At 39.4% G+C, this 21,147-nt stretch overlaps 1 protein-coding gene across 1 annotated transcript; it reads left to right on the plus strand.

Moving 5' to 3' along the window:
- The first annotated feature begins 814 nt into the window (after positions 1–814).
- Positions 815–15,191, plus strand: LOC145985984 (methyl farnesoate epoxidase-like). Its single transcript, XM_083120143.1, has 8 exons — positions 815–989; positions 4,829–5,074; positions 6,237–6,652; positions 9,304–9,418; positions 11,132–11,312; positions 12,266–12,389; positions 12,679–12,820; positions 14,720–15,191. The coding sequence occupies exons 1-8, from the start codon at positions 875–877 to the stop codon at positions 14,899–14,901; spliced, it is 1,521 nt and encodes a 506-aa protein (XP_082976269.1). The 5' UTR covers positions 815–874; the 3' UTR covers positions 14,902–15,191.
- The last annotated feature ends 5,956 nt before the right edge of the window (positions 15,192–21,147 follow it).

Here is a 21,147-nt window from a genome sequence, read left to right on the forward strand (position 1 = left end):
AAAACGAGTGGGCACCACACGTGAGATATACTACGTGTTCCTTCAAACTCAATGCATGGTGGAAGGACTCTATGAAGCCCCTATGATTTTGAGGTAGTCTTGCAATCACAGTCTCTGACTGTCATTCTGTATGGTGTCCCTATGAAAAATGGATATCCATGTAGAAAGAATCATTACCAATGTATGAATGTGGATTTTTTTTTGTTTAAAGTTTGTGAATGCATATAATTTGCATATTTCACCAACAAAAATTAATACCATCTATAGCCTACATGCTTCACAAGACAAATGAAGTCAAACTATGATACAGTTTTAAAGAAAGACATACGTGACATATTTTTGTAATTTTCAATTGTATACAGACACCACAAAGTACTTCATAATTCTATGAAATGAGTTTATTATATTTTAATGCAATCGTATGTCTAGAACCTTACATTTTATGTGCGAATGTTACACACGCTGTGATGCCCTTGTATTTTCTATTTCTGAATTTCAAAAGGGCTTCCATACAGGAATTTTGCAACATGGAAAGCATTTTCCTGGGACCGTTCACGATTGAAACAAACACGTTGTTATTATTATTAATAACATGAGAACTTCATGGGAAACTGTTCCATTGCCGACCGAAAACTGACGTCACGAAATAACCTTGACAAGATTACAACAGCCTTCCGTTCATTACTGAAAATTACGCTCATTAAGCAAGAGTATTTTCTTTTGCTACATATTAACTGCATCTAGATCTGACAGTAATTGTAAGAAGGGCGGGGGAGATAATACGTTTCTAACTATAATACGTAAACAACCGCAAAACACCTTCACAGAAGGAACTGTATTGGTCTAGAGGCAGAAAAACTTGTTTCTGGTGACAATGTTTCTGGTGTCTTGCATTTTTCACTACAATATGGTAACTTTTTATCTTGGCTTGATCCTTTTGGTTGCCATTGTTTGCTATTTGGGAAAAACACCGAAGAACTTTCCCCCAGGTAAGAACTTTATATAATTAAACACCCTACATGCATACACAGAGTGTCCATAAATTATGTATCTATTTTGTTGAAATAGTCATTTTACTCGCAAATAGTCATTTTACTCGCAATGTTTCTCATGGTACATGTACGGTACACAATACTTTCAACATGTGCGCCATCCACATCACGATCCCCATATGTCGGCAAGACGTTCTGGAGCATTGCAGGTGTTATGGCGGCAGCAGCGTCTGTAAGGCGGTTTCGGAGCTCTTCCAATGTGGCAATGGGTCGGAACCAAGGTCCGTTGACTTGTTTGCCGCCTGCTTTGGAAGGTCTGTTCATAACGACCCTTTTGAGCAAACCGAGGTGGTTGTAAAACTGTGCCGTCATAGTAATGACAGATCGCTGGGGAAAGTTTGGAATCCGCTAGTTTAGCAAGGGAAACTTGTTTCTCTGTTGTTTCCTTGCGCTTATAATCCTGTATTTCCAGTAATATTTTTATGCGTTTAATATTGCAATGTCTGGGTGACAATATATAATGTCTCACTGTGCTGCAAGCGCATAAATACATTAAAAAAAACGAAAAATTCTCATATTGTTTACCGTATATTTCCGTCCGACGAGAAGTTCCGAGCAAATGCTATTGAAAGACAAATTTCAGGTTGCTATTTTTTCATTTTATACCAGTGTCTTACGAATGTGATTAATAATCCGAATTAGTAGGAATTACGGCAAAGAAGAGTCTGAAGAAAGGCGCCGTTCCTACAATGATAATCCCAGTTACACTAGCTTAGTGACGATAACAGTGTTCTTGCAAAACGTGTGAAGTTGGGGTTGCCAAATGCGAACTTTTTCTTTTTACTGAGTATATAATCTGACTACCATTCTGGAGACTCGGGTTGGATCCCCGGTGGGAGGACCGGGATTTTTTGCACATGTTCAAGCGGCTCCGGCGCCCATCCAACATCGTATAAAGTGGGTACTTGGAGGAAACTCTGGGGAATAAAAGCTGCCAGGGGTGTAGTGCTGATCATATCATCCCCACCTTCAGTCGTGATCAAGATACTGTGGAGTCCTAACTCCACTCCCCCCCCCCCATATGCCTTCATGGTGTTGTGTAAAGCACAAGGGAGCACTTTAATTTTACTTACGGAGTATATAATCGTGAAATGAGCAAGACGATACTTAAAGTGCAGCACATTGAGAGCTTTGTTAACAAATTTAACCTGAAAAATGGAAAGTGGTTATATATAAACCTCTATCCCCGAAATTCAGATAGTAAAATTTCCGGATCGAGATTTTAGATTTATCAGAATCTGGATATTTTTAGGACATCCTTAGTGTGAAGGCAAGATTGCTAGGAAAAATGTTCTGTGTAAGTGTGTCTATCAGATCGAGAACAAGAATCTTGATTACTCCTATCATTCGTCTGTTCAATACAGACACGTATCTGGAAATATGTTAAGGGGGGGGGGTCCAAACCAAGCGTCTCAGGAATAATAATAATAATAATGTTTTAATTAAATAATAATATTAAATCAAATTTATACTTATTAATATACATTAATTAATATTATATTATTATTATACGAATAGGTAAATAGACTGTATAAGAATAGAGATATAACAGCGCATATTCATTAGCTACGTAGATTACCTGTAGTTAAGATCGGAATAATAAGCAAGTGCCCTGGAAATGAAATTGATGTCAAATAGATGAAGAATTGAATATTTATCGAATAACAAAAATGATGTTACATGTAGTTGGAGAATAGTAAGTTTCTGATTAATATTTTATGCATATTATTTTGAGTAATAATGTACATAAATTTTCCTTGTAACGTAATTCAATGCCGTATGATCCCAATATAATCCTTGCCTTCTAAAAAGTTCAAAGGGAATTAATAACCATCGATTAAGCAACAAATGCTAATATTTTAATTGCTTAATTTTCGTACTTAGTAAGTCTTTCGGGTAGGAAGGGGGGTCCGGACCCCCTAAATACGTCCTTCCTGTTCTGATAAAAATAAATTTCTGATTAATATTTTATGCATATTGAGTAGTAGTGTATATAAATCTTCTTTGTAATTGTAATATAATTAAGCCTTGTTTCCATATTAAAAACACTAAGTTGCTGACCAAGGCAGTTTATTAAGATAAAAACACTTAACAGGTAACGTTTCAACCCTGTATCAGGTTCTTCCTCAGACGAAGAACTAAACTAAAATGATGAAATATACTACACACAGAAAGATTACATACAAATAGCAGGGTCACTAGCCACACAACAAATCAAGTTGACAGTCCTTATCTAGGAAGATTTCTCCAAAGGAATTAAACATATCAGCTCCTGACAGGTGTTGACTAATGGGTCTACTACACTGACAGGTGATTGACAGGTCAAGATTAGCAAGAGTCTAGAACCACCTGCTTACCACTCACCCACCCCTCCTGCCTTTTTGGATATGGATGAATACCTCCTCCTCTGGTCTTCTTCTTTTCTCTTCTTTCTTCCAGGTTCATACTTCTTTTTCCCTCATTCCTTTTCTTCATCCTTTCAACTTTCTCTAACACACTCTTCCATTCCTTGTTTATCTTGAGTCCTCCATTCCAATTCATGATGTCTTCTCCTTTCTTTTCTATTTCTTTGGCCTCCTTCCATTTTCTCACTAGTTCTCTCTTCTCTTTTCCTATTCGCCTAGCCGAATCCCATTCAACTTCATGTCCTGTTTCTCTAGAGTGTTTGAATATGGCATTCCTGTCTCTCTTCAATCTCACATCATCCATGTGTTGCTTTAACCTGTCTTTAAGTCTCTTCTTCGTTTCCCCTATATATACACTTTCAGATACTCTGCACTTCACCTCGTAGATAACCCCTTCCTCTTTCTTTTCTTCCTTCTTCTTGCTGGTTATACTTAAAATAGTGCGTCCTCCCTTCCTGTAAGTTCTTATACCCACTTTCCTCAGAACTTTGCATATCTTCTCTGTGGCATCGCCCATACTTCTTATACCAAACCATCTCACTTTTTCTTTTTCTTCCTTCTCTGCCAGTCCTCTCTCTTTCCTTCTTCTGTTGATGTTGTGTCTGTCTTTCTTTTCATCTAGTTGTTCCCACAGGCTATTAATCTTGATTTCTTCTTCCCCTTTCTCTGTGCATATTTTATTTATTCGGTCTTCCATGTTCCTTATAAAATTACGTTTAGTTCCATCACCCACATCACTTCTTTTGTGGCAGAACACTCCTGCCGAACACTTCTTTTGATACCATGTAGCCACAATCCCCATTCATCTCCTCTTTTTCATCTCAATATCCAAGAAATTTAACGTTCCTTCCTGTTCGTTTTCGAGCTCAAGGAATATCCCTGCTTTCTCATCTTCTACATCTTTAACAAGCTTACTCAGCTGCCTTTTACTTCCCTTCCATATCCCAAAACAATCATCCACATATCTACAAAACAGACTTAACTTATCTCCTCCTTTCACTATCACTTCCTTCTCCCATTCATTCATAACTAATTCCGCCAGCACAGGGCTCAAGCAGGAGCCTATATTCAGACCTTCACTAATCTTGATGATTTTAGTCCCCACTCTGCTGTAGCCATTGTCCCAAATGGTTTCCAGTGCTTGTACCACTCTCTCACTATCCCATTCTCCTATAATGATTTTTAAAAAGTGGGGACATGGAAGGGATATGGAAGGGAACGAAAAGGCTTTCTCCCCCATCTCTACCGTTATGTGCGGTATTCCGAAATTGCGACGTTTCACTTCTACCTGAAAACTCCCTCGTTCAGTCAACAAAATGCCCAAATATCGTCCACGTATCTCTCATAACTTGCGCCTCTTTTTCCTTTAAGGTCCATGGCATTTGCCTGTTGTTGGAGGATTGCTGGAGACCATGAACTATCCTGTAGAGTTCTACAAGAGGGCATTGTTATTGGCCAAGCGTTATGGTAAAGTATCAGGCTACTACCTTGGCCCATTGCCGTTCGTCTTTGTATCAGGAGTGGCTCAAGTTAAGGAAGCATTCAACATGAAGGACATCTCAGATCGCCCGACAGGAGTTGTAGGAAAAATTATCCAGAGCAGAAGGCACATGCTCGGTAAGGAAAAGTGTTTTCTATTCACGTGTTTTACAGACATTGCAAGCAATGGTTGGCAGTATGTAGTTTTAACTCCCAAAACTTTCGAGTTTACATCCATTCCTATAGTTATCCCTTGTATCATTAAAAACTTGTGTTGGAACTTCAAAACACTACAAAACAAGAACTTAGTTGGCCGACCGCTTATTTTCGTCCACTTTATTTCTAAAAAAAAAAAAAACCAAAGCCAACTCTATTCCACCTTGTAGTGCTCTGCAATCGGAAAAATGAAACGGTGTCTTCTTAACAGATCTTAGTCCTTTTCCCCCAAATTAGTAACAGCTGAACCTCCATAACTCTCTGCGTTAAAAGCTCAAAGCTCATATACGTGTACAATTTTAGTCTACGTTTACTTCTTTGTAAGACATTTATATATTTTGTTTGGCAAATAAATATTAATTTAGGTAACCTGTTTACTGTGGAGACTTTGGTTACTTAGACGTCTTTAGTGTTAGGCCATGTATCAGCAGTGCAGTCGTAAATGTGTGTTTCCAACATGTTAGAAATACTACGTTCAAACTAAGTTAATTCTTCGTCTATTTAACACACATTTGCCATTAGCCGATATCGTGCTGCAATCTTTGACCTACAACTATAGCTTTGTCCAGTCTTAGGGTGTGCAGCTTGCATCCTGGCAAGGGAAGTGGGGAGCGAGGAATACGCAGCAGACCAACAGACAACAGCGGTGGCGCCGAGAGTTACGACGTGGCAGGAGGAAGTGCTACGCGCATCTCGTTCTCCAAGCTGCAGCGTTTCTTATCGCGCTGATTTGTCGCTTACCCACTTCCCTTACCAGCATGTAGGTGTTGGTCCGCCTGGACAAGAGCTATAATGGCTTTGCATGTAAACAGAATCTCTGCAGAGGCCTTGTGATGTAAGGTGATGTTAGATTAGTAGTAGCAGTTACGAATGACGAGATTTACAACCTGCCCAGGGAACGAAAGAAAGCCAAGTAATGATCGAGAGGGCTCGATCAATGAGTGAGTCAGAGTGGAAGTGTCAAGCGCTGCTTTGCTCCGCCCACTCGCTTTCTCCCCTTCTCTACCGTTATGCGCGGCCATGCTCCACAGAGTAATCGTGACCGAACAATCCATCAACAAATTTTACTTTATTTTTTTTCCAGGAATCACCTTTGCCGAGGGGAGCTTCTGGAAGGAGCAAAGACGCTTCACCCTCCACCACCTGCGGGACTTTGGCTTCGGGAAGAGAAGCATGGAAAGTATCATCCACGAAGAAGTGAACAGCGTCATCCAAGAAGTGAAGCGATTGGCGGGGCCTAGATGCAGGAATCCAATCTGCATCGAGGAGGTCACCCCCTTGGCGACGATCAACGTCCTCTGGCGTATCATGTCGGGAAAGAGATACGAACTCGGGAACCCACAGCTGAAAAAGATGATCGGCCTGGTGAAAATGTGGTCGAAAAACTTCGGAACCTTGCCAGATCTAACGTTCTTCCTTCCTAGTTTCAAGAATTCGGCGACGTCCAACAATCAACTCGTTCTGAAGTCAGTGAAGAGAGACATCCAGGAGTTCGTTTCGGTGAGCCAATTGCAAAATGTACACTCCTGTTCGCACATAGCCGTACGTAGGGTTTTTTTTTCTGGGAGATGGAATGCATGAATGAATGAAAAGAAATGCAATCTTAACCCTTCCTTCCAATTCCCTACAGGTCTGTCTCAATACTTTTCTCCAACATCTCCCTGACCTTCCTGCAGACCTCTTACACGTGGTCTGCCCATAGAAGTCGTCTTGGTACAAATATTTGGATATGAATGCAAATTATGCAGTTATATAATCAACTCCACTCGTTTCATTCTTCGTCTGTTAGATTCAAATGTTCTTCTATGGAATTTATTTTCAAAAAACTCTAAATATATGTTTCTCTTTTAGTGTAAAAAGGATATTTTCAACATCAAGATAATACTACATGCAATCTTACTGCCCTAAAATACCGTGTAGATTTGTATCTTTCACGTTAAGATACAGGTAGCTTCAAGAGAAAGTTAACCCATATATGCCCATCGCCCCATTTTTGGGCGCTATGGTTTAACTTTTTTTCAAAAGTTACTACTTACTCACAACGGATTTTGTTTGTTGGGTTTGAATGTGATTAGAACTCCTGCACATAACCTTGACATTGCGTCGTTTGCAGCAGCAGTGCGAGTCTGGCAAGCATTGTTGTAACAGAGGTATGCGTTGTCTTGTAAAATGTCGTCTCGAAACACGTAAGTACAACAGTAATTAATTCATTTATTTGCACGTCTTGTTATTTTTTCTAACTGGAGTACAGTTAGGAAGCAACCTATGCAATTTACTTCTTAATTTTTCATTAATTAATTCTGTTCAAAACTTGATTTATGTGCTGCTCCAAAAAAGGGGCGTTGGACACTGCCGGATACGTGTTTTTTATGTTTTGTTTTTTGCAATGGTAGTGTATGCCGTTCTTTTATCATTATATTTTACATCGATTTCCATGTATTTCTTACACTGTTTAAATGCGAACATTAAAACCTACATTATCTGCTAATATTTACTCTCATGTGTAATCTGTTTGTTATTTTTCTCACTTTTCAACTTTAAGATTTACAAGAACAAATTAATCCGTGTGTATGTACATTATCTACAGTGTGTGTGTGTGTTTTGTTAGATTATTTGTACATTTTTCTTTTGCTTTGCGGATTCTGGAAGGGTGTGACAAACAGCTAACAAATACTGCTATCTACACCTGCCCTTCAGAAAATCATATGCTGAGTGACGAGGAAAGTGGTGATGACTATGCAGATATGAATCATTTATCAGGGAATCAACTTCGAGCAGAGGGAGTACTTTAGGCTACAGGCCAAACAGAAAATGGTGTTTACGAAGTAACTATTGGTGTTTCTGAACTCGTGAATGATCCGTCTCATTCTCTTACAACAGGCGAAGCTGATCGTTTTGATGGTCCTAGTATTTCCAGCCAAACTGGCATTTCGGCAGTTTCGGGAACACCTCTTCCAGATAAGCCTGTGCAATCGCCAGTAATTTCAGACGAAGATCCGTCAGTTTATCATAATCAAAAGGAGCGAAGAAAAGAAGTGAACGAAAGTAAGCAAGTGAGAAAAACAAATTCTCCTCTGCCAAAAAGTGAAGGTTCACCAGGCCATAAGTGGACAAATGATTTACCAATATCTCCAGAACGAGAATAAAAGAACAGATTTTACAAACACAGACAGGTCTAGCGTTGAATTTTTTTAGATGTTTTGGGATGATCAATTAATTAATGTGATTGTCACAGGGTCGAAAATTACTCCATGTTTAACGGTAATCATAATTTGGATGTTGCAAATACGATAGGCTTTTGATTGCTGTTTGTATGAAGGAATCGTACTGGCAGCTTCTTGTATTTCCGATAAGTTGCAGTGTGGACAATGCTTGCTAGTTATACATAATCACTCCAGCAGGAAGAGGGAAGGAAGGTTGCGACTTTTAGGTTTCATATCGAACATTGTGCAGCGCTACCTTGAAAGATAGAGTACTCGTCCTTGCTTCGATTTGATTGATTGATTGATTTTATTTTACTTCGCGTTTTGTGCCTCTTGGCTAATGTACGAAGATGGAGATGAGTGATGAAATGATGAAATTGATGAATGTACATTCACAAACAACCATGCCCGAGCGGAATTCGAACCCGAGACCCTTGGAGCCGCAGCGCGATGTGATAACCACACAGCCAAAGGGTCCGGCCCGTCCTTGCATTGGAAACTTCCTCACATAAGTATAGTATGCACATTGTCCATCTATCGATATTTACTGCAACATAAATGTAAAAATTATAATGCTCTTCGCTTTGATTATGAATCATTAGTAATTGTTTAACATTATCTGAACATATCTTGTGTAAAACTCCTGTTACAGTAGTAAAAAAATAAATATAACTATGAAACAAAAATAAAATTAGTTTCAATAACATGTAGCCTTCCTGTGCCCAGCGCCCCATTTTTGGGGCAGTGTGTATTTCAAAAATGAAATATCAAAAATATAAATTCTCACATTTTGCATCATCAACTGAACACAAATAGTGAGTGTTGTCAATATAAACAAATTTTGAACTAAAAAAAAAAGTTGTGCATCTATGGGTTACATTTTAAAAAAGCAAAGTAAGTTAGGAAATGTCCATTCGCTGTAATATCTGAACAATTTCCATTTAACAGGAAACTATAGGAGAGCACATAGAAATTCTAAATCCAGATTCTCCAAAGGACTTCATAGATGTATACCTACTGGAAATTCAGAAAAGAAAAACAGAAGAAATTAACTCATTTTCAGGTACGTTCTTAAACTCTTCCTGAAACACACACCTAACCTAGCCCAACGCAGAATGATATTACGGTCGGGTATTTATTTTTTAAAGTACCACTTTTGATGTAAATCTGACACGGAGAGTAGTATTTTAGGAAATAAAGAAAAGTCCGTACAATTTATGATTTTCTCTATCTGAGGGGAAAAGACTGCGCATGTTTATCTCAAACATAAACAGATGTAGGAAACCTCGACAGTTCAAGATGTCGTTTTTCCCACCTATCGTTCAGTTCACTTGCATGCTTCACTCGCTGATACAGCTTTTGTTTTTATTAATTAACAACGACTTATCGAATTGAGTTCAACGTTTCCAAAAGTTTCTTTTGCCGACGATCAAGCTATACCATGAAAAAACTACCTATTGGGACTGTTTGAAACTACAAGAAAATACAAAGAGAATGATGCAAAAATAACAAGCTAGAACTGAACCTAATAAAATGCAGCATAGTCACTTACTCAAATCGCAAAACACCTTATGTTTTTCCACACCGCATTAAAAATATTTGTAGATGTATTCAAATCACACGCAAAAGTGAAATTAATTAATGGTATAACAGACGATTCAAACATTTTATCAGCCATAATATTTAATGTTCCAATTTTTAAAACAAGTTCCAAACACAAAAGGTTTCATTCTCCGGTGTGGAGAGCGTAGATCTCTTTTAAGACGATTGCAAATGGTAAATAACACTTTTGATATTTTTGCAATAAGTCTATACAAGTTTTAACAAACGATTACTGAAATATTGCAGTGAATATATTGTAATAATATCATGTAATTATATAATTAAAGCACTATAATTGTTCTTTATCAATACAAAATTCACCTTCGAGTTTGCTTTCACTTATAATGCAAGTGGAATTATTACAAATGCAATGCAAAGAAATATATCTTGACTGTTTACAAATGGAAGACATTCCGACATTCCGAAAGGCCAACCTTGATAATAGCAAAACAAAAATATTTTTAAAATTATAAATGGTAGTTACGAAATATTCTTTCCTTTAACACTTATCTACATTAATCAAGAAAATAAATAACGCAGAGATATATGCTAACAATTGAAATATACTATCTGAGGATACCGTAGTTTTGGAGATCCAAAAAGTGTCTGAAATTCAGCTTAGACTGTGCAAATTGTAAGCCTTGGAGTTATTCTCCAACAAAGGTCTAGGTTATGGAGATCCAAACGTTGTTAAACCAAAACCTGATCGTTAATACGAAAACCAAAAGAGATATTCACCCTTTTTCTTTTAAAATGTCTACATAGGACAAATTTTCAATATTTTCCAGGCGAATTCCTTACAGGAATTAAGCAGACAATCCCACTGTAATTTCTTTTCAAGTGGCAAATTGATGGAAACCCAGAAAATAAAATATCTCTGTAATATGATTCTTAGATTTGTGATAAACACAGTAATAAAAAAAAACTAAAAAGAATCATGAGAACATTTTGTGTGTGTTTGTAGAGACTACCCTGACAACATGAAGATGTTTAATACTGTAACATCTGAACTAGGCTGGGAACACAAAGAGAAAAATATGAAGACATGAGCAAGAGGATCCTACTATCACGTACTCGAAGAAAAAATATTTTTAACACTAAAGATATCAGAAATTTACCAAATGATATTAGGTACTATTTGGAATGCTTCCGTTCACATGCTTTGTTATTCCAGACAAGCAGTTGAGAGCAATATGTTTCGATCTTTTCATTGCTGGAACCGAAACTACTGCTGGTGCGCTGAACTTCTGCCTTCTGTACATGCTGTTGAACCCTGACATACAGAAGAGGATACAGGACGATTTGGACCAGGTGGTTGGGAGGGATCGACTACCTTCACTGAAAGACAGGGAGAAGCACGGAATTTATAGTTGCAAACTCTAGCACTTACAATAAAGCCATTGCATTCCTTTCACTTAACAACCAAGAAAGATTTTGTACATTTTTGTATTTTTTAAATTCTATCGTTTATATGTCCCCTTAGGATAAGTGCGACGATAAAGATGAATGGTAATTAGTTGGGCTAAGATTTTCATGACTTAGCATTTCTTTGGTAAGGGTGATGTGTTCCCCAAACATAGAAATTCATATTATGAAGAAACTAATTAAGTTAAGGCGCTTTTTAAGGGCATATTTTTGCATATTTGGAAATTTGTATGATGTAGCATATTTTGATGGATTTTCGGTCATATTCAGCATATTTTTGAATTTTCAAGAAATAAACAGTCATTTTCGAAGTGGATTCTTTTTTACTCCCATGTTTACTCGAGAGTTGTTTTTTTTTTTTTTTTTTGCACTTTAGCAATTTTTTTTCATTTTGAAAATTTGTGCATTACAACTCAGGCCCCATAAAGTGAACTAAAAATAGAATGAATGTGAAAATATCTCAGCATTTAGATATTGACGTTTGAAACAGTCCAGTTATAAGGGCATATTTTTCAAATTATAGTGCATATTTTGTAAACTTTTAGGTCATAAAAGCATATTTTATTTCCCATATTTTGGTGATGTTTAAGTCATAAAACTCTCGAAAAGACAAAGATGAACTGCTTTGTTCACGTCCGGACTTCAACCCAGAATCTCTGGACATTCAACGTGCTCGACCATTTTTCGAAGTCAGTCGACATTTCCTTAACCTTGCGGATATAGTGCATGAAATTCTAAAGTTTAAATTCTTCACTGGTCAATTGTTTATTTATAGCTTCAGTACACTAAGTACAGTAAAGTTCTAGAAAGTGAATCCGTTACTCATGAAGATAAAAAAATGTTAAAATTTCCCAAATATGTAAAATAATTTATATTTTTTCAGGCTTCCTTACGTCGAAGCAACAATATACGAAACTCTTCGGATCAGAACCAATGTACCAGTTGTTGTACGATGTGTATCGTCCCAGGAGAAATCGTGTAATTTTAGAGGACACACAATTCCTGAAGTAAGTATGTGAACCTAGCAATTGTCATACTGTTACGTCTGGAATGTTAATGGAACATAATAACACCACATGAATAATATAGACACATTCGTTTCTATCAAATAACTTGAATCTACATCGTACTAAAATTATGTCAAGTATAACCATGGATACTGGGGAAGCTTGGTTCTTACTGAAATTATATCAGTGTCTGCTAAACAAGACACATGAAATATTCAAATAAGGTAAGTCAACATAACTATAAGATATTTCACTTCGGATTTCTAAACTTATGACTATTTCTGCACAGGGCTGTACGATTTTGGTGAACTTGTGGTCCAGTCACATGGATAAGGACCAGTGGGGTGATCCGGAAAGCTTCAGGCCTGAGAGATTCCTGAACGAGAAAGGAGAGCTGAGGAAGATGGAAGGTTTCCTACCCTTTGGAGCAGGTGAGAGGCAGAAGTGCTTTTGTTGTATTTACACACAATCAGGAGAGCATAAGCTAACATTGAAGCACGTCGTAGAGCACATAAAAATTCTAATGGAGCATTCACAATGAAGTGTCACGCCACACATGGCATGCAATGTGGAATACCACTCGATAATGAACTTGTGATACAAATTACACCTTTCGTGCAGGTTGTAATTTACTAAAAAGTCTCAAGTTGTTAAAATACTTACTGATTTGAAAATCTATCAATTGGGTTATTTTGATGGACAGGTACTTCAGGTTGGTTACTGCCCACCCCCAATCCCCCTCCGGGTGGCGATAACTGTGATGAATAAGGTAATATACTGTTCTTTCTTTCCTTCTTTTTTCTTTTTTTCTTGGGTGAGTCTGTTAAGAGAGATCCCGTGGGAAAATGTGCTCCTTGAACAGTGTGACAACAACCTACCTGATTGTTGTCACCCTGTACTGTATTTACAGAAGACATGTTTCATTCACTTACGTTTATGTCAAGTTGTCTACACAGCTTGGCACCGATATCCTGGACTGTTCTCTACCCTGCTCTTCTCTTCGGTGTACCAGGGTTGCTACATGCAAGGCTTCCACGGGGCCTCTTTTAACAGACTCACCCAGTATAACTTACCCATTTGATATAGAGTGTTGGTTGTGGTGTGATTTTGCTCATGAATATATTGGTTCTATCTGCTCATAATATAAATTCTCACAACTTCGATATAGCAGCTACGTTTAGCGCTATGGATTTATCGCATACACTATATTCCTAAGAGCAAGATTCCCGCATAGCTGTCATTCGAACAAACCTTGAGAAATCCAAGAGAATAGTCACATCTGCTATTTGCCACCTATCGCTTCGGGATAGTAGCTCTCTACAAGTTTAAGGGACACTATTGCTTATATTAGATTCAATATACTGTGAAGATAGTAATACTCTTGTGTGTTCTCCAGCGATGTAATTGAACTCAAGAAGTGCTTGCAAGTCAGTTACCTTACTCAGGGGCATCCGTCTACTTGTAAACAGCACCAGTCTTCATTAACACAGAGAGTATGTATGTTAAGGTAAGGTAAAGGTAACCGTGTGCGTGTGCACACATGTCATGAAGGCATATGGGGTGATGTGGAGGCATAGAACTTCACATATACTTGACCTCTCCATAGTTGGGATGATATGATTTGCATCACACCCGACCGCCTTTAAGCCACAGGGTTGCTCCAGGTACCCATTTATACGAGACTGGGTGGGCTTCAGAGCCACGCACAAACAGGGATATGGCAGGAAAAATTCCTGGTCGAGGTCAGCTGACCAGGGATTCAAACCTGGGTCATCCGTGTGGTAGCCGGATGTTCTGCCAACTGAGCTCCCGCAGCTCTTGACAGAGAGAGACAGAGGAGGTAGTTATGTAAAATCCTCTCTCGTGTTCATTGGTCGAGACCTCTCGAGTCGCTAATTGCACCAAAGAACTTACTATCTTTGGCTTGCTCCACAGACTCCTGGAACAGAGAATGGAGTATACGTACTCTCTCTTCCAAACAGTTTATGCTACATTTAGAATTTGAGATTTTACAAATAGGATTGCTCTTGCTTTTATAAAAATATACATTATTGAAAACAGGACTTGTCCTTCAAAACAGCATTGTGCACTGGTTCATGGTATTGTGGACATTCTATACACAGAGGCAATATGAACTAGCAGTAAGTGTTATCAACTCTCAGATAAGTGTAACCAGACATAAATGTATGGTCTATACCACATTCCTGTTCCTTGCACAATTTGATTCAGATATTTCTGAGTGTTCACTGTACATTCACGAACATTCTCATATCATCCAAAGACTGGAAAGAAAATCATGCTGTACGTTCATCTCTCTTTTCTAATTCCAGGCAAGCGATCGTGCTTAGGAGAATCCTTGGCCAGGAACAATCTGTTCCTCTTCTTGTCTGGGCTGCTGCAGAACTTCTCCCTCACAATACCAGAGGGGGAGGATCCACCGACCACCGAGCCCGAGGGAGGAATAACTCTGAACCCAATACCATTTAGAATTCAAGTGGAACCCAGGAAGTGAGAGAACCTAGTTGTCACCTTCAACAACAAAGTAAAAGAATAAAAACCTCTCTGCTGTGGCATAGAGAATGTTAATATAACTATAAATATATGGGTAGAAAAATACAGGGCGCCCAGTCGCCATGGGGACCTGAATTTTCAAATTCAGTTCTAAAAAAAATATATTTTCTTAATATCTCGAGTTCGTTTGTGGAAATTTCCATTACCATTTTTCTAATATAACAAGTAGTATGTGTGTGTTATTAATGTTTGTGTGTTCTGTGTGTCACATGTATATTTATATCAGAATAATAAACATACCATTATATATATATATATATATATATATATATATAAAACGTTGCTCGCCGAACTTTAAAATCTGCGACGATATGGTAGAGATGGTCACTTCAGCAAAAGATTAATATACTTTTAATCCAATCTTATATTCATTCATAAAAGAAATGATTTAAAATGTGTAGCTTTATAGTTGCATTCAAAGCTCTATTAGACCAGTTGCAAAAAAAGCTGGCTCCTCAAAAAAAGGGGCGCCTGATTTATTTTAAGGATTTTCTACCCCTGTCTATATATATACAGGTATCTAAGTGCACGCGCGTGGGTAGAGAACAAATAAGTGTGTCACATGAAAAAAAAATGCAACTAAACATTAGTATGTATTTATTTCATTGTCCAATCGCCACCAGAGGCGATGTATTTGCGGCAGCGTCGTCATCTACATAGCATCCAAAGGCCAGACAGTTATACGGCGCACGCTTTTAGAAGGAACATGAGTTCGGCCAATACCCAGCCAGTGCTACTGCGCTATTGCCAAACTAACTGCTAGCGCAAGGGAAGGACAGAAAATTCGCGATGTGTCCATTATTGTTGATAATGCATGCACGGTATATATGAATACAGTGAAATAATATAGTGAATATTTCTACACAGGATTATAATATCATATCACTGTAGCATATACGAGAAACCCATGCCTTGAATGTATTTATTCATCACCGCTCTCCGCATGGACGTCCGCAGGATTTTTTCCAGGGAGAAGCAAGGAAGGTGCTTTTTTCCAGAGGGAGCAAACAAGGCACATTTTCCTCCATAATAGTGTTGTTCCCTCAAAAACATTGCTTAAATTTGAATATCATATTCATGCAATAATTAACACATATTATTGTGGCTGTAATGAAATTATATGTGAAAAATATATAATTTTTGGTTGACTTTCATTTTTCAGGGGGGGCACGGCCCCCTTGCCCTCCCCCCTCCCGGACGCCCATGGATCTCTGTGTCACTGATTTCACTCATTTCCGAATGATTAGATTGTGCACCCTTGGTGCCTGTACTACTGGTTCTAAGTTTTGAGAGTGACATTATTTAAAATAAAAAGAACACACGGAACACACACTATCGCACGAAAGGGATGTATTTAATCTTTTCACAAACTGTTCTTTGTGGCGCAAGAGTGAACGATAAGCGAATAATGTTGTTACACCACCGGCCTTGCTACGAAAACGCTGAACTCAAACTGACCCAGGCTTTCAATGTTCGAGAACGCCCAGAACAATGAAGGGTCATTGTTTATATCGAGGCGAATTTAACACCCACAGTTTTCCCTAGACACAACATCTCAGCTGCGTCAACACGGTGGCAACGAAAAAAAAAACAGGCTGAAGGAAATGGAAGGTGTTTCCCTTGTTTCTTCAAGGAACGATAACTCCGGCTGTAGGCGACGGAAATTCATGGGATTTGAACAGTCAGGTTCAAAATGTATTTTCCCATCTTATGATGAACCTTAAAGTGGCGAGTTTTATGAAAACTTCTTGCGCGCAAGAAAAATACAGAACACGGCTTTTAACTTCCGCGCCGCAGTCTCCTAACTGTACAACGTTGCACTCCTGCCATTGGCTGATCGCCACGCACACCCTCTGCGTGGCCCCACCCGATATCGCTTCTAAAAGCGTGCGTCGTATAATCGAAAAAACGAGGGAAAGGAGAGTCGTGTGTGATCAACATGCCTCCGAAACTCCACCCCTTTTGGGAGGGCTACATCGTAGCCCTTTCCGACATAGGCTACAGCTATAGCCGAATTATAAAGCAGTGCCAGATGAAAGGTTTCGCAGTGTCTGATAAGGGAATCCATGCAGCAATCCATCGCAATGCACACCCGCCTTCAACCCATGCATTGCCAGGTGAAAAGCGGCTAGAGAGGGAACGGACTCCACAACTCAGTCAGGACGTCGTTGCTAAGGTACGCCAGTGTGTCACCAAGGAGAATCCACCCACACAACGGGACATAGCCAGACGTGTACAACGGTCAACAGCAACTGTAAACCGAATCATACGCCAGAATTTTGGGCTCAAAAGTGCACACAAGCGGCAGGTTCACGTTCTCACAGCGAAGCACATTGCACAACGGCGGGTGGCATGCAAACGGCTGCATGAAGGCTACCTGGCAGGCAACAAATGGCGTTATGTTATCACCTTAGACGAGGCATGGGTGTATTTGACGGGATCCAAGCAGATACTACCGCTCTATCGATGGGAAGGATCATGCAAGTGGCTCCGCTCCTGCAAAGAAAGTTTCCCGAAAGGGTTTATGATAGTGGCAGGTTTCTGTGCAAATGGCAAGCTTCCTATACACCGTGTGTCATCGAACGTGAAGGTGAATGCATCCTACTACATCGAGCACGTATTAGACCCCATCTACCGCCAACATGCCCCTGCTTTGTACGGCAATGACATCGACAAAGTGCACATCCATCACGACAAGGCCAGCAGCCATACTGCGAGAAGAACAGTGGCCTACATGTCCCGTATGGAACAGGAGGCTATCCCATTTAGAGACACACCTGTCAAGTCCCCTGATGCAGCACCCATGAACATCTGTGTGTTTGGCCTCCTGAAACGGAACATCAAAACTTGGCGCCGCAGAAAAATCTTGAACCATTATGGGCGCTGTGAAATAAGAAAGTTTGGAAACCTCTGCCTCATGCAATTGTCTAGAAACTAGTAGCTCTACCCATAATAAGATTTAGTATTTGCTGTTCCGCTTGTAGACTTTTTATATATTTCTATATCTTCATTATATGGAATTGAATGTAACAATATTTTGTAAACAAATGTAAATATAATAAAGTTGCACCTCAGATATTAAATTTGCACCTTAGTGTTCTTTACCGTAATAAAAATAGTAACGAGATATGATTTTACAGTAAGAATTCAATTCAATCATTTGGCATTTCATAAATTCTTATTCTCTTTAAATACAAGAATATAACGCCTTAAACATCAAGTGTAGCACTCGCAGAGCCAGTTGCTTTCTCTGCTTATCATAGATAGTCGAGCTGGAAAACTGAAAATAATATATGTTGCTTTCAATTATAATCATCAATCGATTGCGTGCGTTCCTCCCAATCAGCGCCACCCTCCGTTAACGCTACAGGAAGCAACAAGACAGGCAGAGAATAAGTTGTGGTAAGTACACACAAGAAAACCTCAAATAAAAAACCTAAACGCACGACCATGAAAATAGGCGGCTGGGTAGAATTGCTCTGGTGCCACATGTGGGAAAAGCAAAGCGAGGGCGGACAGAAGTCGCTTGTTTCCGCGCACTGTGTGGCAACGTCAACCGAGCTGCGCTGCCCAGTTCGAGTGTCAGACCGACCTCTCTGCGGGCACTTTTGTGTCATCCCTGACCTTTCGAGCAAATGCTATCAGTATGTATCACATGGATTACAAAGACCTCCGAACACATGGGGTTGTGCTCAGACGTGGCAACAGCGTAAACTTCTGCGAACCGCCTAATTTCATGGCCGTACGTTTAAGTCATCAACATGGTGCGTTATTCTACGATATATGTATGAAACGTTTTTGTTGTATTTCTTTCTAAATTCAAACTTATAGGTTCCTAAAGTGTGCGCTTCGGTGCCATGTTCCAATACTTTCACTTAAAATGACACTTAATTGTTAGTCTACAAATGCTTTTGGAATCGGATCATTGCATCAATCTGTTCATTCCATGATTGGAAGGATGATTTCTAAAGCAACATAAAATCTGTTTTTGAAGAGCATCTTTCACACCTTATCAACTGTTTTCGAAAATACTTTGAAGAAGATAATATTGACAAATTCGTAAGGATTCAAGACCCATCCACGGCCAGAGCTACATCTGAATTTACTTCAGCAGAAGAAAATCTTATTGAGCTGGCTTGTGATACGCGTAATATGCTGAAGACCAAGTTTGGCAGCATGAAACTAATTCAGTTTTGGGCATCAGTAAAAGGTAAATATCAGCTGATAAGCGGTAAAGCTTTGCGAATCTTAATTCATTTGCGACGTCATATTTGTGCGAAGCTGGATTTTCGGCAGTTCCTGTGATAAAGAGCAAGTGTAGTGCTAAAAATCAACGTGGAAGAGGAAATGAGCGTGGCTGCGACCTCTTTGATACCAAGATTTGAGAAGATGTACCACTAATTGCGATTGTAAATTCAATCAATCATATGATTGTTCCAAATATGTGCTTATTTAGTACTATTTACCTACATGTAAAATGTTTCTGAATTTGAAATATGTGTTTACTTCTTAACTTAAGGCAAACAACCTAACCACACTAACTGAGCGCTGCAAGTGTTAAATAGGCCTACATTCTGACTTGGGCGCCGCTGAAAAATCTTGAAACACTAAGGGCGCCGTGAAACGAAAAAGTTTGGGTACCCCTGGCCTATGCGTAAAAGGTCACACGAGTTTGTGAACCTCCAGCGCATAGTCCGAGGTCTTCGCCGGTTCGCTCTTTCTCTCGAAAGAAGGACAAACGAAAACCCAGACATTTCCCGGGAAAAAAACGTACAACACAAGTTGATTTATCCTTTTAAAGCCATAGTTGAAAAAAAAATCTTTATAACAACTTTTTCTGCAAGGTCCTACAACCTACGTACACCAAAATTAATTGTTCCACAAGCAAAGTTCTTTTAAATAATTCCGTCGTTCCCAACACAAATACACTAAGGAGTTTTCATTTTGCAATATTCTTTTCGTCAACGCATCTTATGTATAAGATCCCGCTTTCCGGTATGTAAGGTCCAGTCAAGGTCAAGATGGCGGACCGTTTGGTCTACGCGTAGTTGGAGCTCCGCAATTTCTCCCGAATTTAGATGGCTCATTGAGATATTTATATCTAGAACTTTATATATTCCACTCGTCGGCAACTTGCAACTATTTGCTGAAGCGTCGTGAAGTGTTGTGATACCAGGAATTGAATAATCAAAGATTACAATGTCGAAGCCATCTGTCAATGCAGTCTCAACTCGGGTAGCCGGTGTGGAGTCGAGGCTACGGGACATCGAGAGCCGCCTGCAAGAGATCGTCGAGCAGCAGCCAGCCCCTAACAGCGTGGACAGTAGCGCCGTTACACCGTTGCAAGATCTCTGCGCTTCCTTCAAAAAATTCAAGGATGAGGTTGAAGACGCATTCAAAGTTGTGAAGTCAGATCTGCAGATTTTAAGGAAGGAAACAGCAGAAAATGCCATCAGAATCGACGACCTCGAAATGTACTCTCGGAGAAACTTGCCTCCTCGTGCATGGCGTTCCTGAAAGGTCGAACGAAAATACAGACTCCCTGATACTTGACGTTCTCCACAATAATCTAAACCTTCAACACGTCACTCTGGAGCACATCGAAAGATCTCACCGTCTTGGCCCTCAAAGAAGAACCGCCGCCGATGCCGTCCGTGAAGGAAGGATGCCCATCATCTTTCGTCTGACCAGCTACCACACCAGGGACGAAGTTTGGAAGCGGAAGAAATCTCGGAAAGGGACGAAGCTGCTCATCACCGAATCCCTGACGTCCGTGCGACAAGATGTGTTGCGGAGGGCAAAAGACCGCCACGGCCAACGGAACGTGTGGACTCAAGATGGAAGAATTATCATCCTCTTACCGACTGGCCGAAAAGTATCCGTCACAACACTGGCGGCAATTGACAACATGAAATAAATGCGGGAGGAGAAGTAAATTTGCAATAAGGATTCATGAGTGTATGTTTAAATAATGCAACTGTGTGTGTGTTGTGTGTTTTTATTGTGTCCAAGCGCGTGAAACTATTTTTTCTTTGCGTATCAATTTTTCATTCTTGTGCATTAGGGTGGATCGAAACAAAGTTTTTTTAGAAATCGGTCTGCGGCTAGTGCTTAAAGTTTGTGGTTGGTGGTCCTTATAACCCATAAAAAATTCCAACTTGATCGGATAATATCTTCAGGCTGCGAT

This window comes from Lepisma saccharinum, chromosome 3 (genome assembly GCF_977018435.1).
Source record: "Lepisma saccharinum chromosome 3, izLepSacc3.1, whole genome shotgun sequence".
NCBI lineage: Eukaryota > Metazoa > Arthropoda > Insecta > Zygentoma > Lepismatidae > Lepisma > Lepisma saccharinum.

What these genes read in the sequence shown, in the direction of transcription:
- LOC145985984 (XM_083120143.1), top strand. Translation starts at nt 875, where the DNA reads ATGTTTCTGGTGTCTTGCATTTTTCACTACAATATGGTAACTTTTTAT. An exon ending in GAGCAGAAGGCACATGCTCG is followed by an intron (nt 5,075 to 6,236) that starts GTAAGGAAAAGT and finishes TTTTTTTTCCAG; the next exon opens with GAATCACCTTTGCCGAGGGG. An exon ending in TCACTGAAAGACAGGGAGAA is followed by an intron (nt 11,313 to 12,265) that starts GCACGGAATTTA and finishes ATATTTTTTCAG; the next exon opens with GCTTCCTTACGTCGAAGCAA.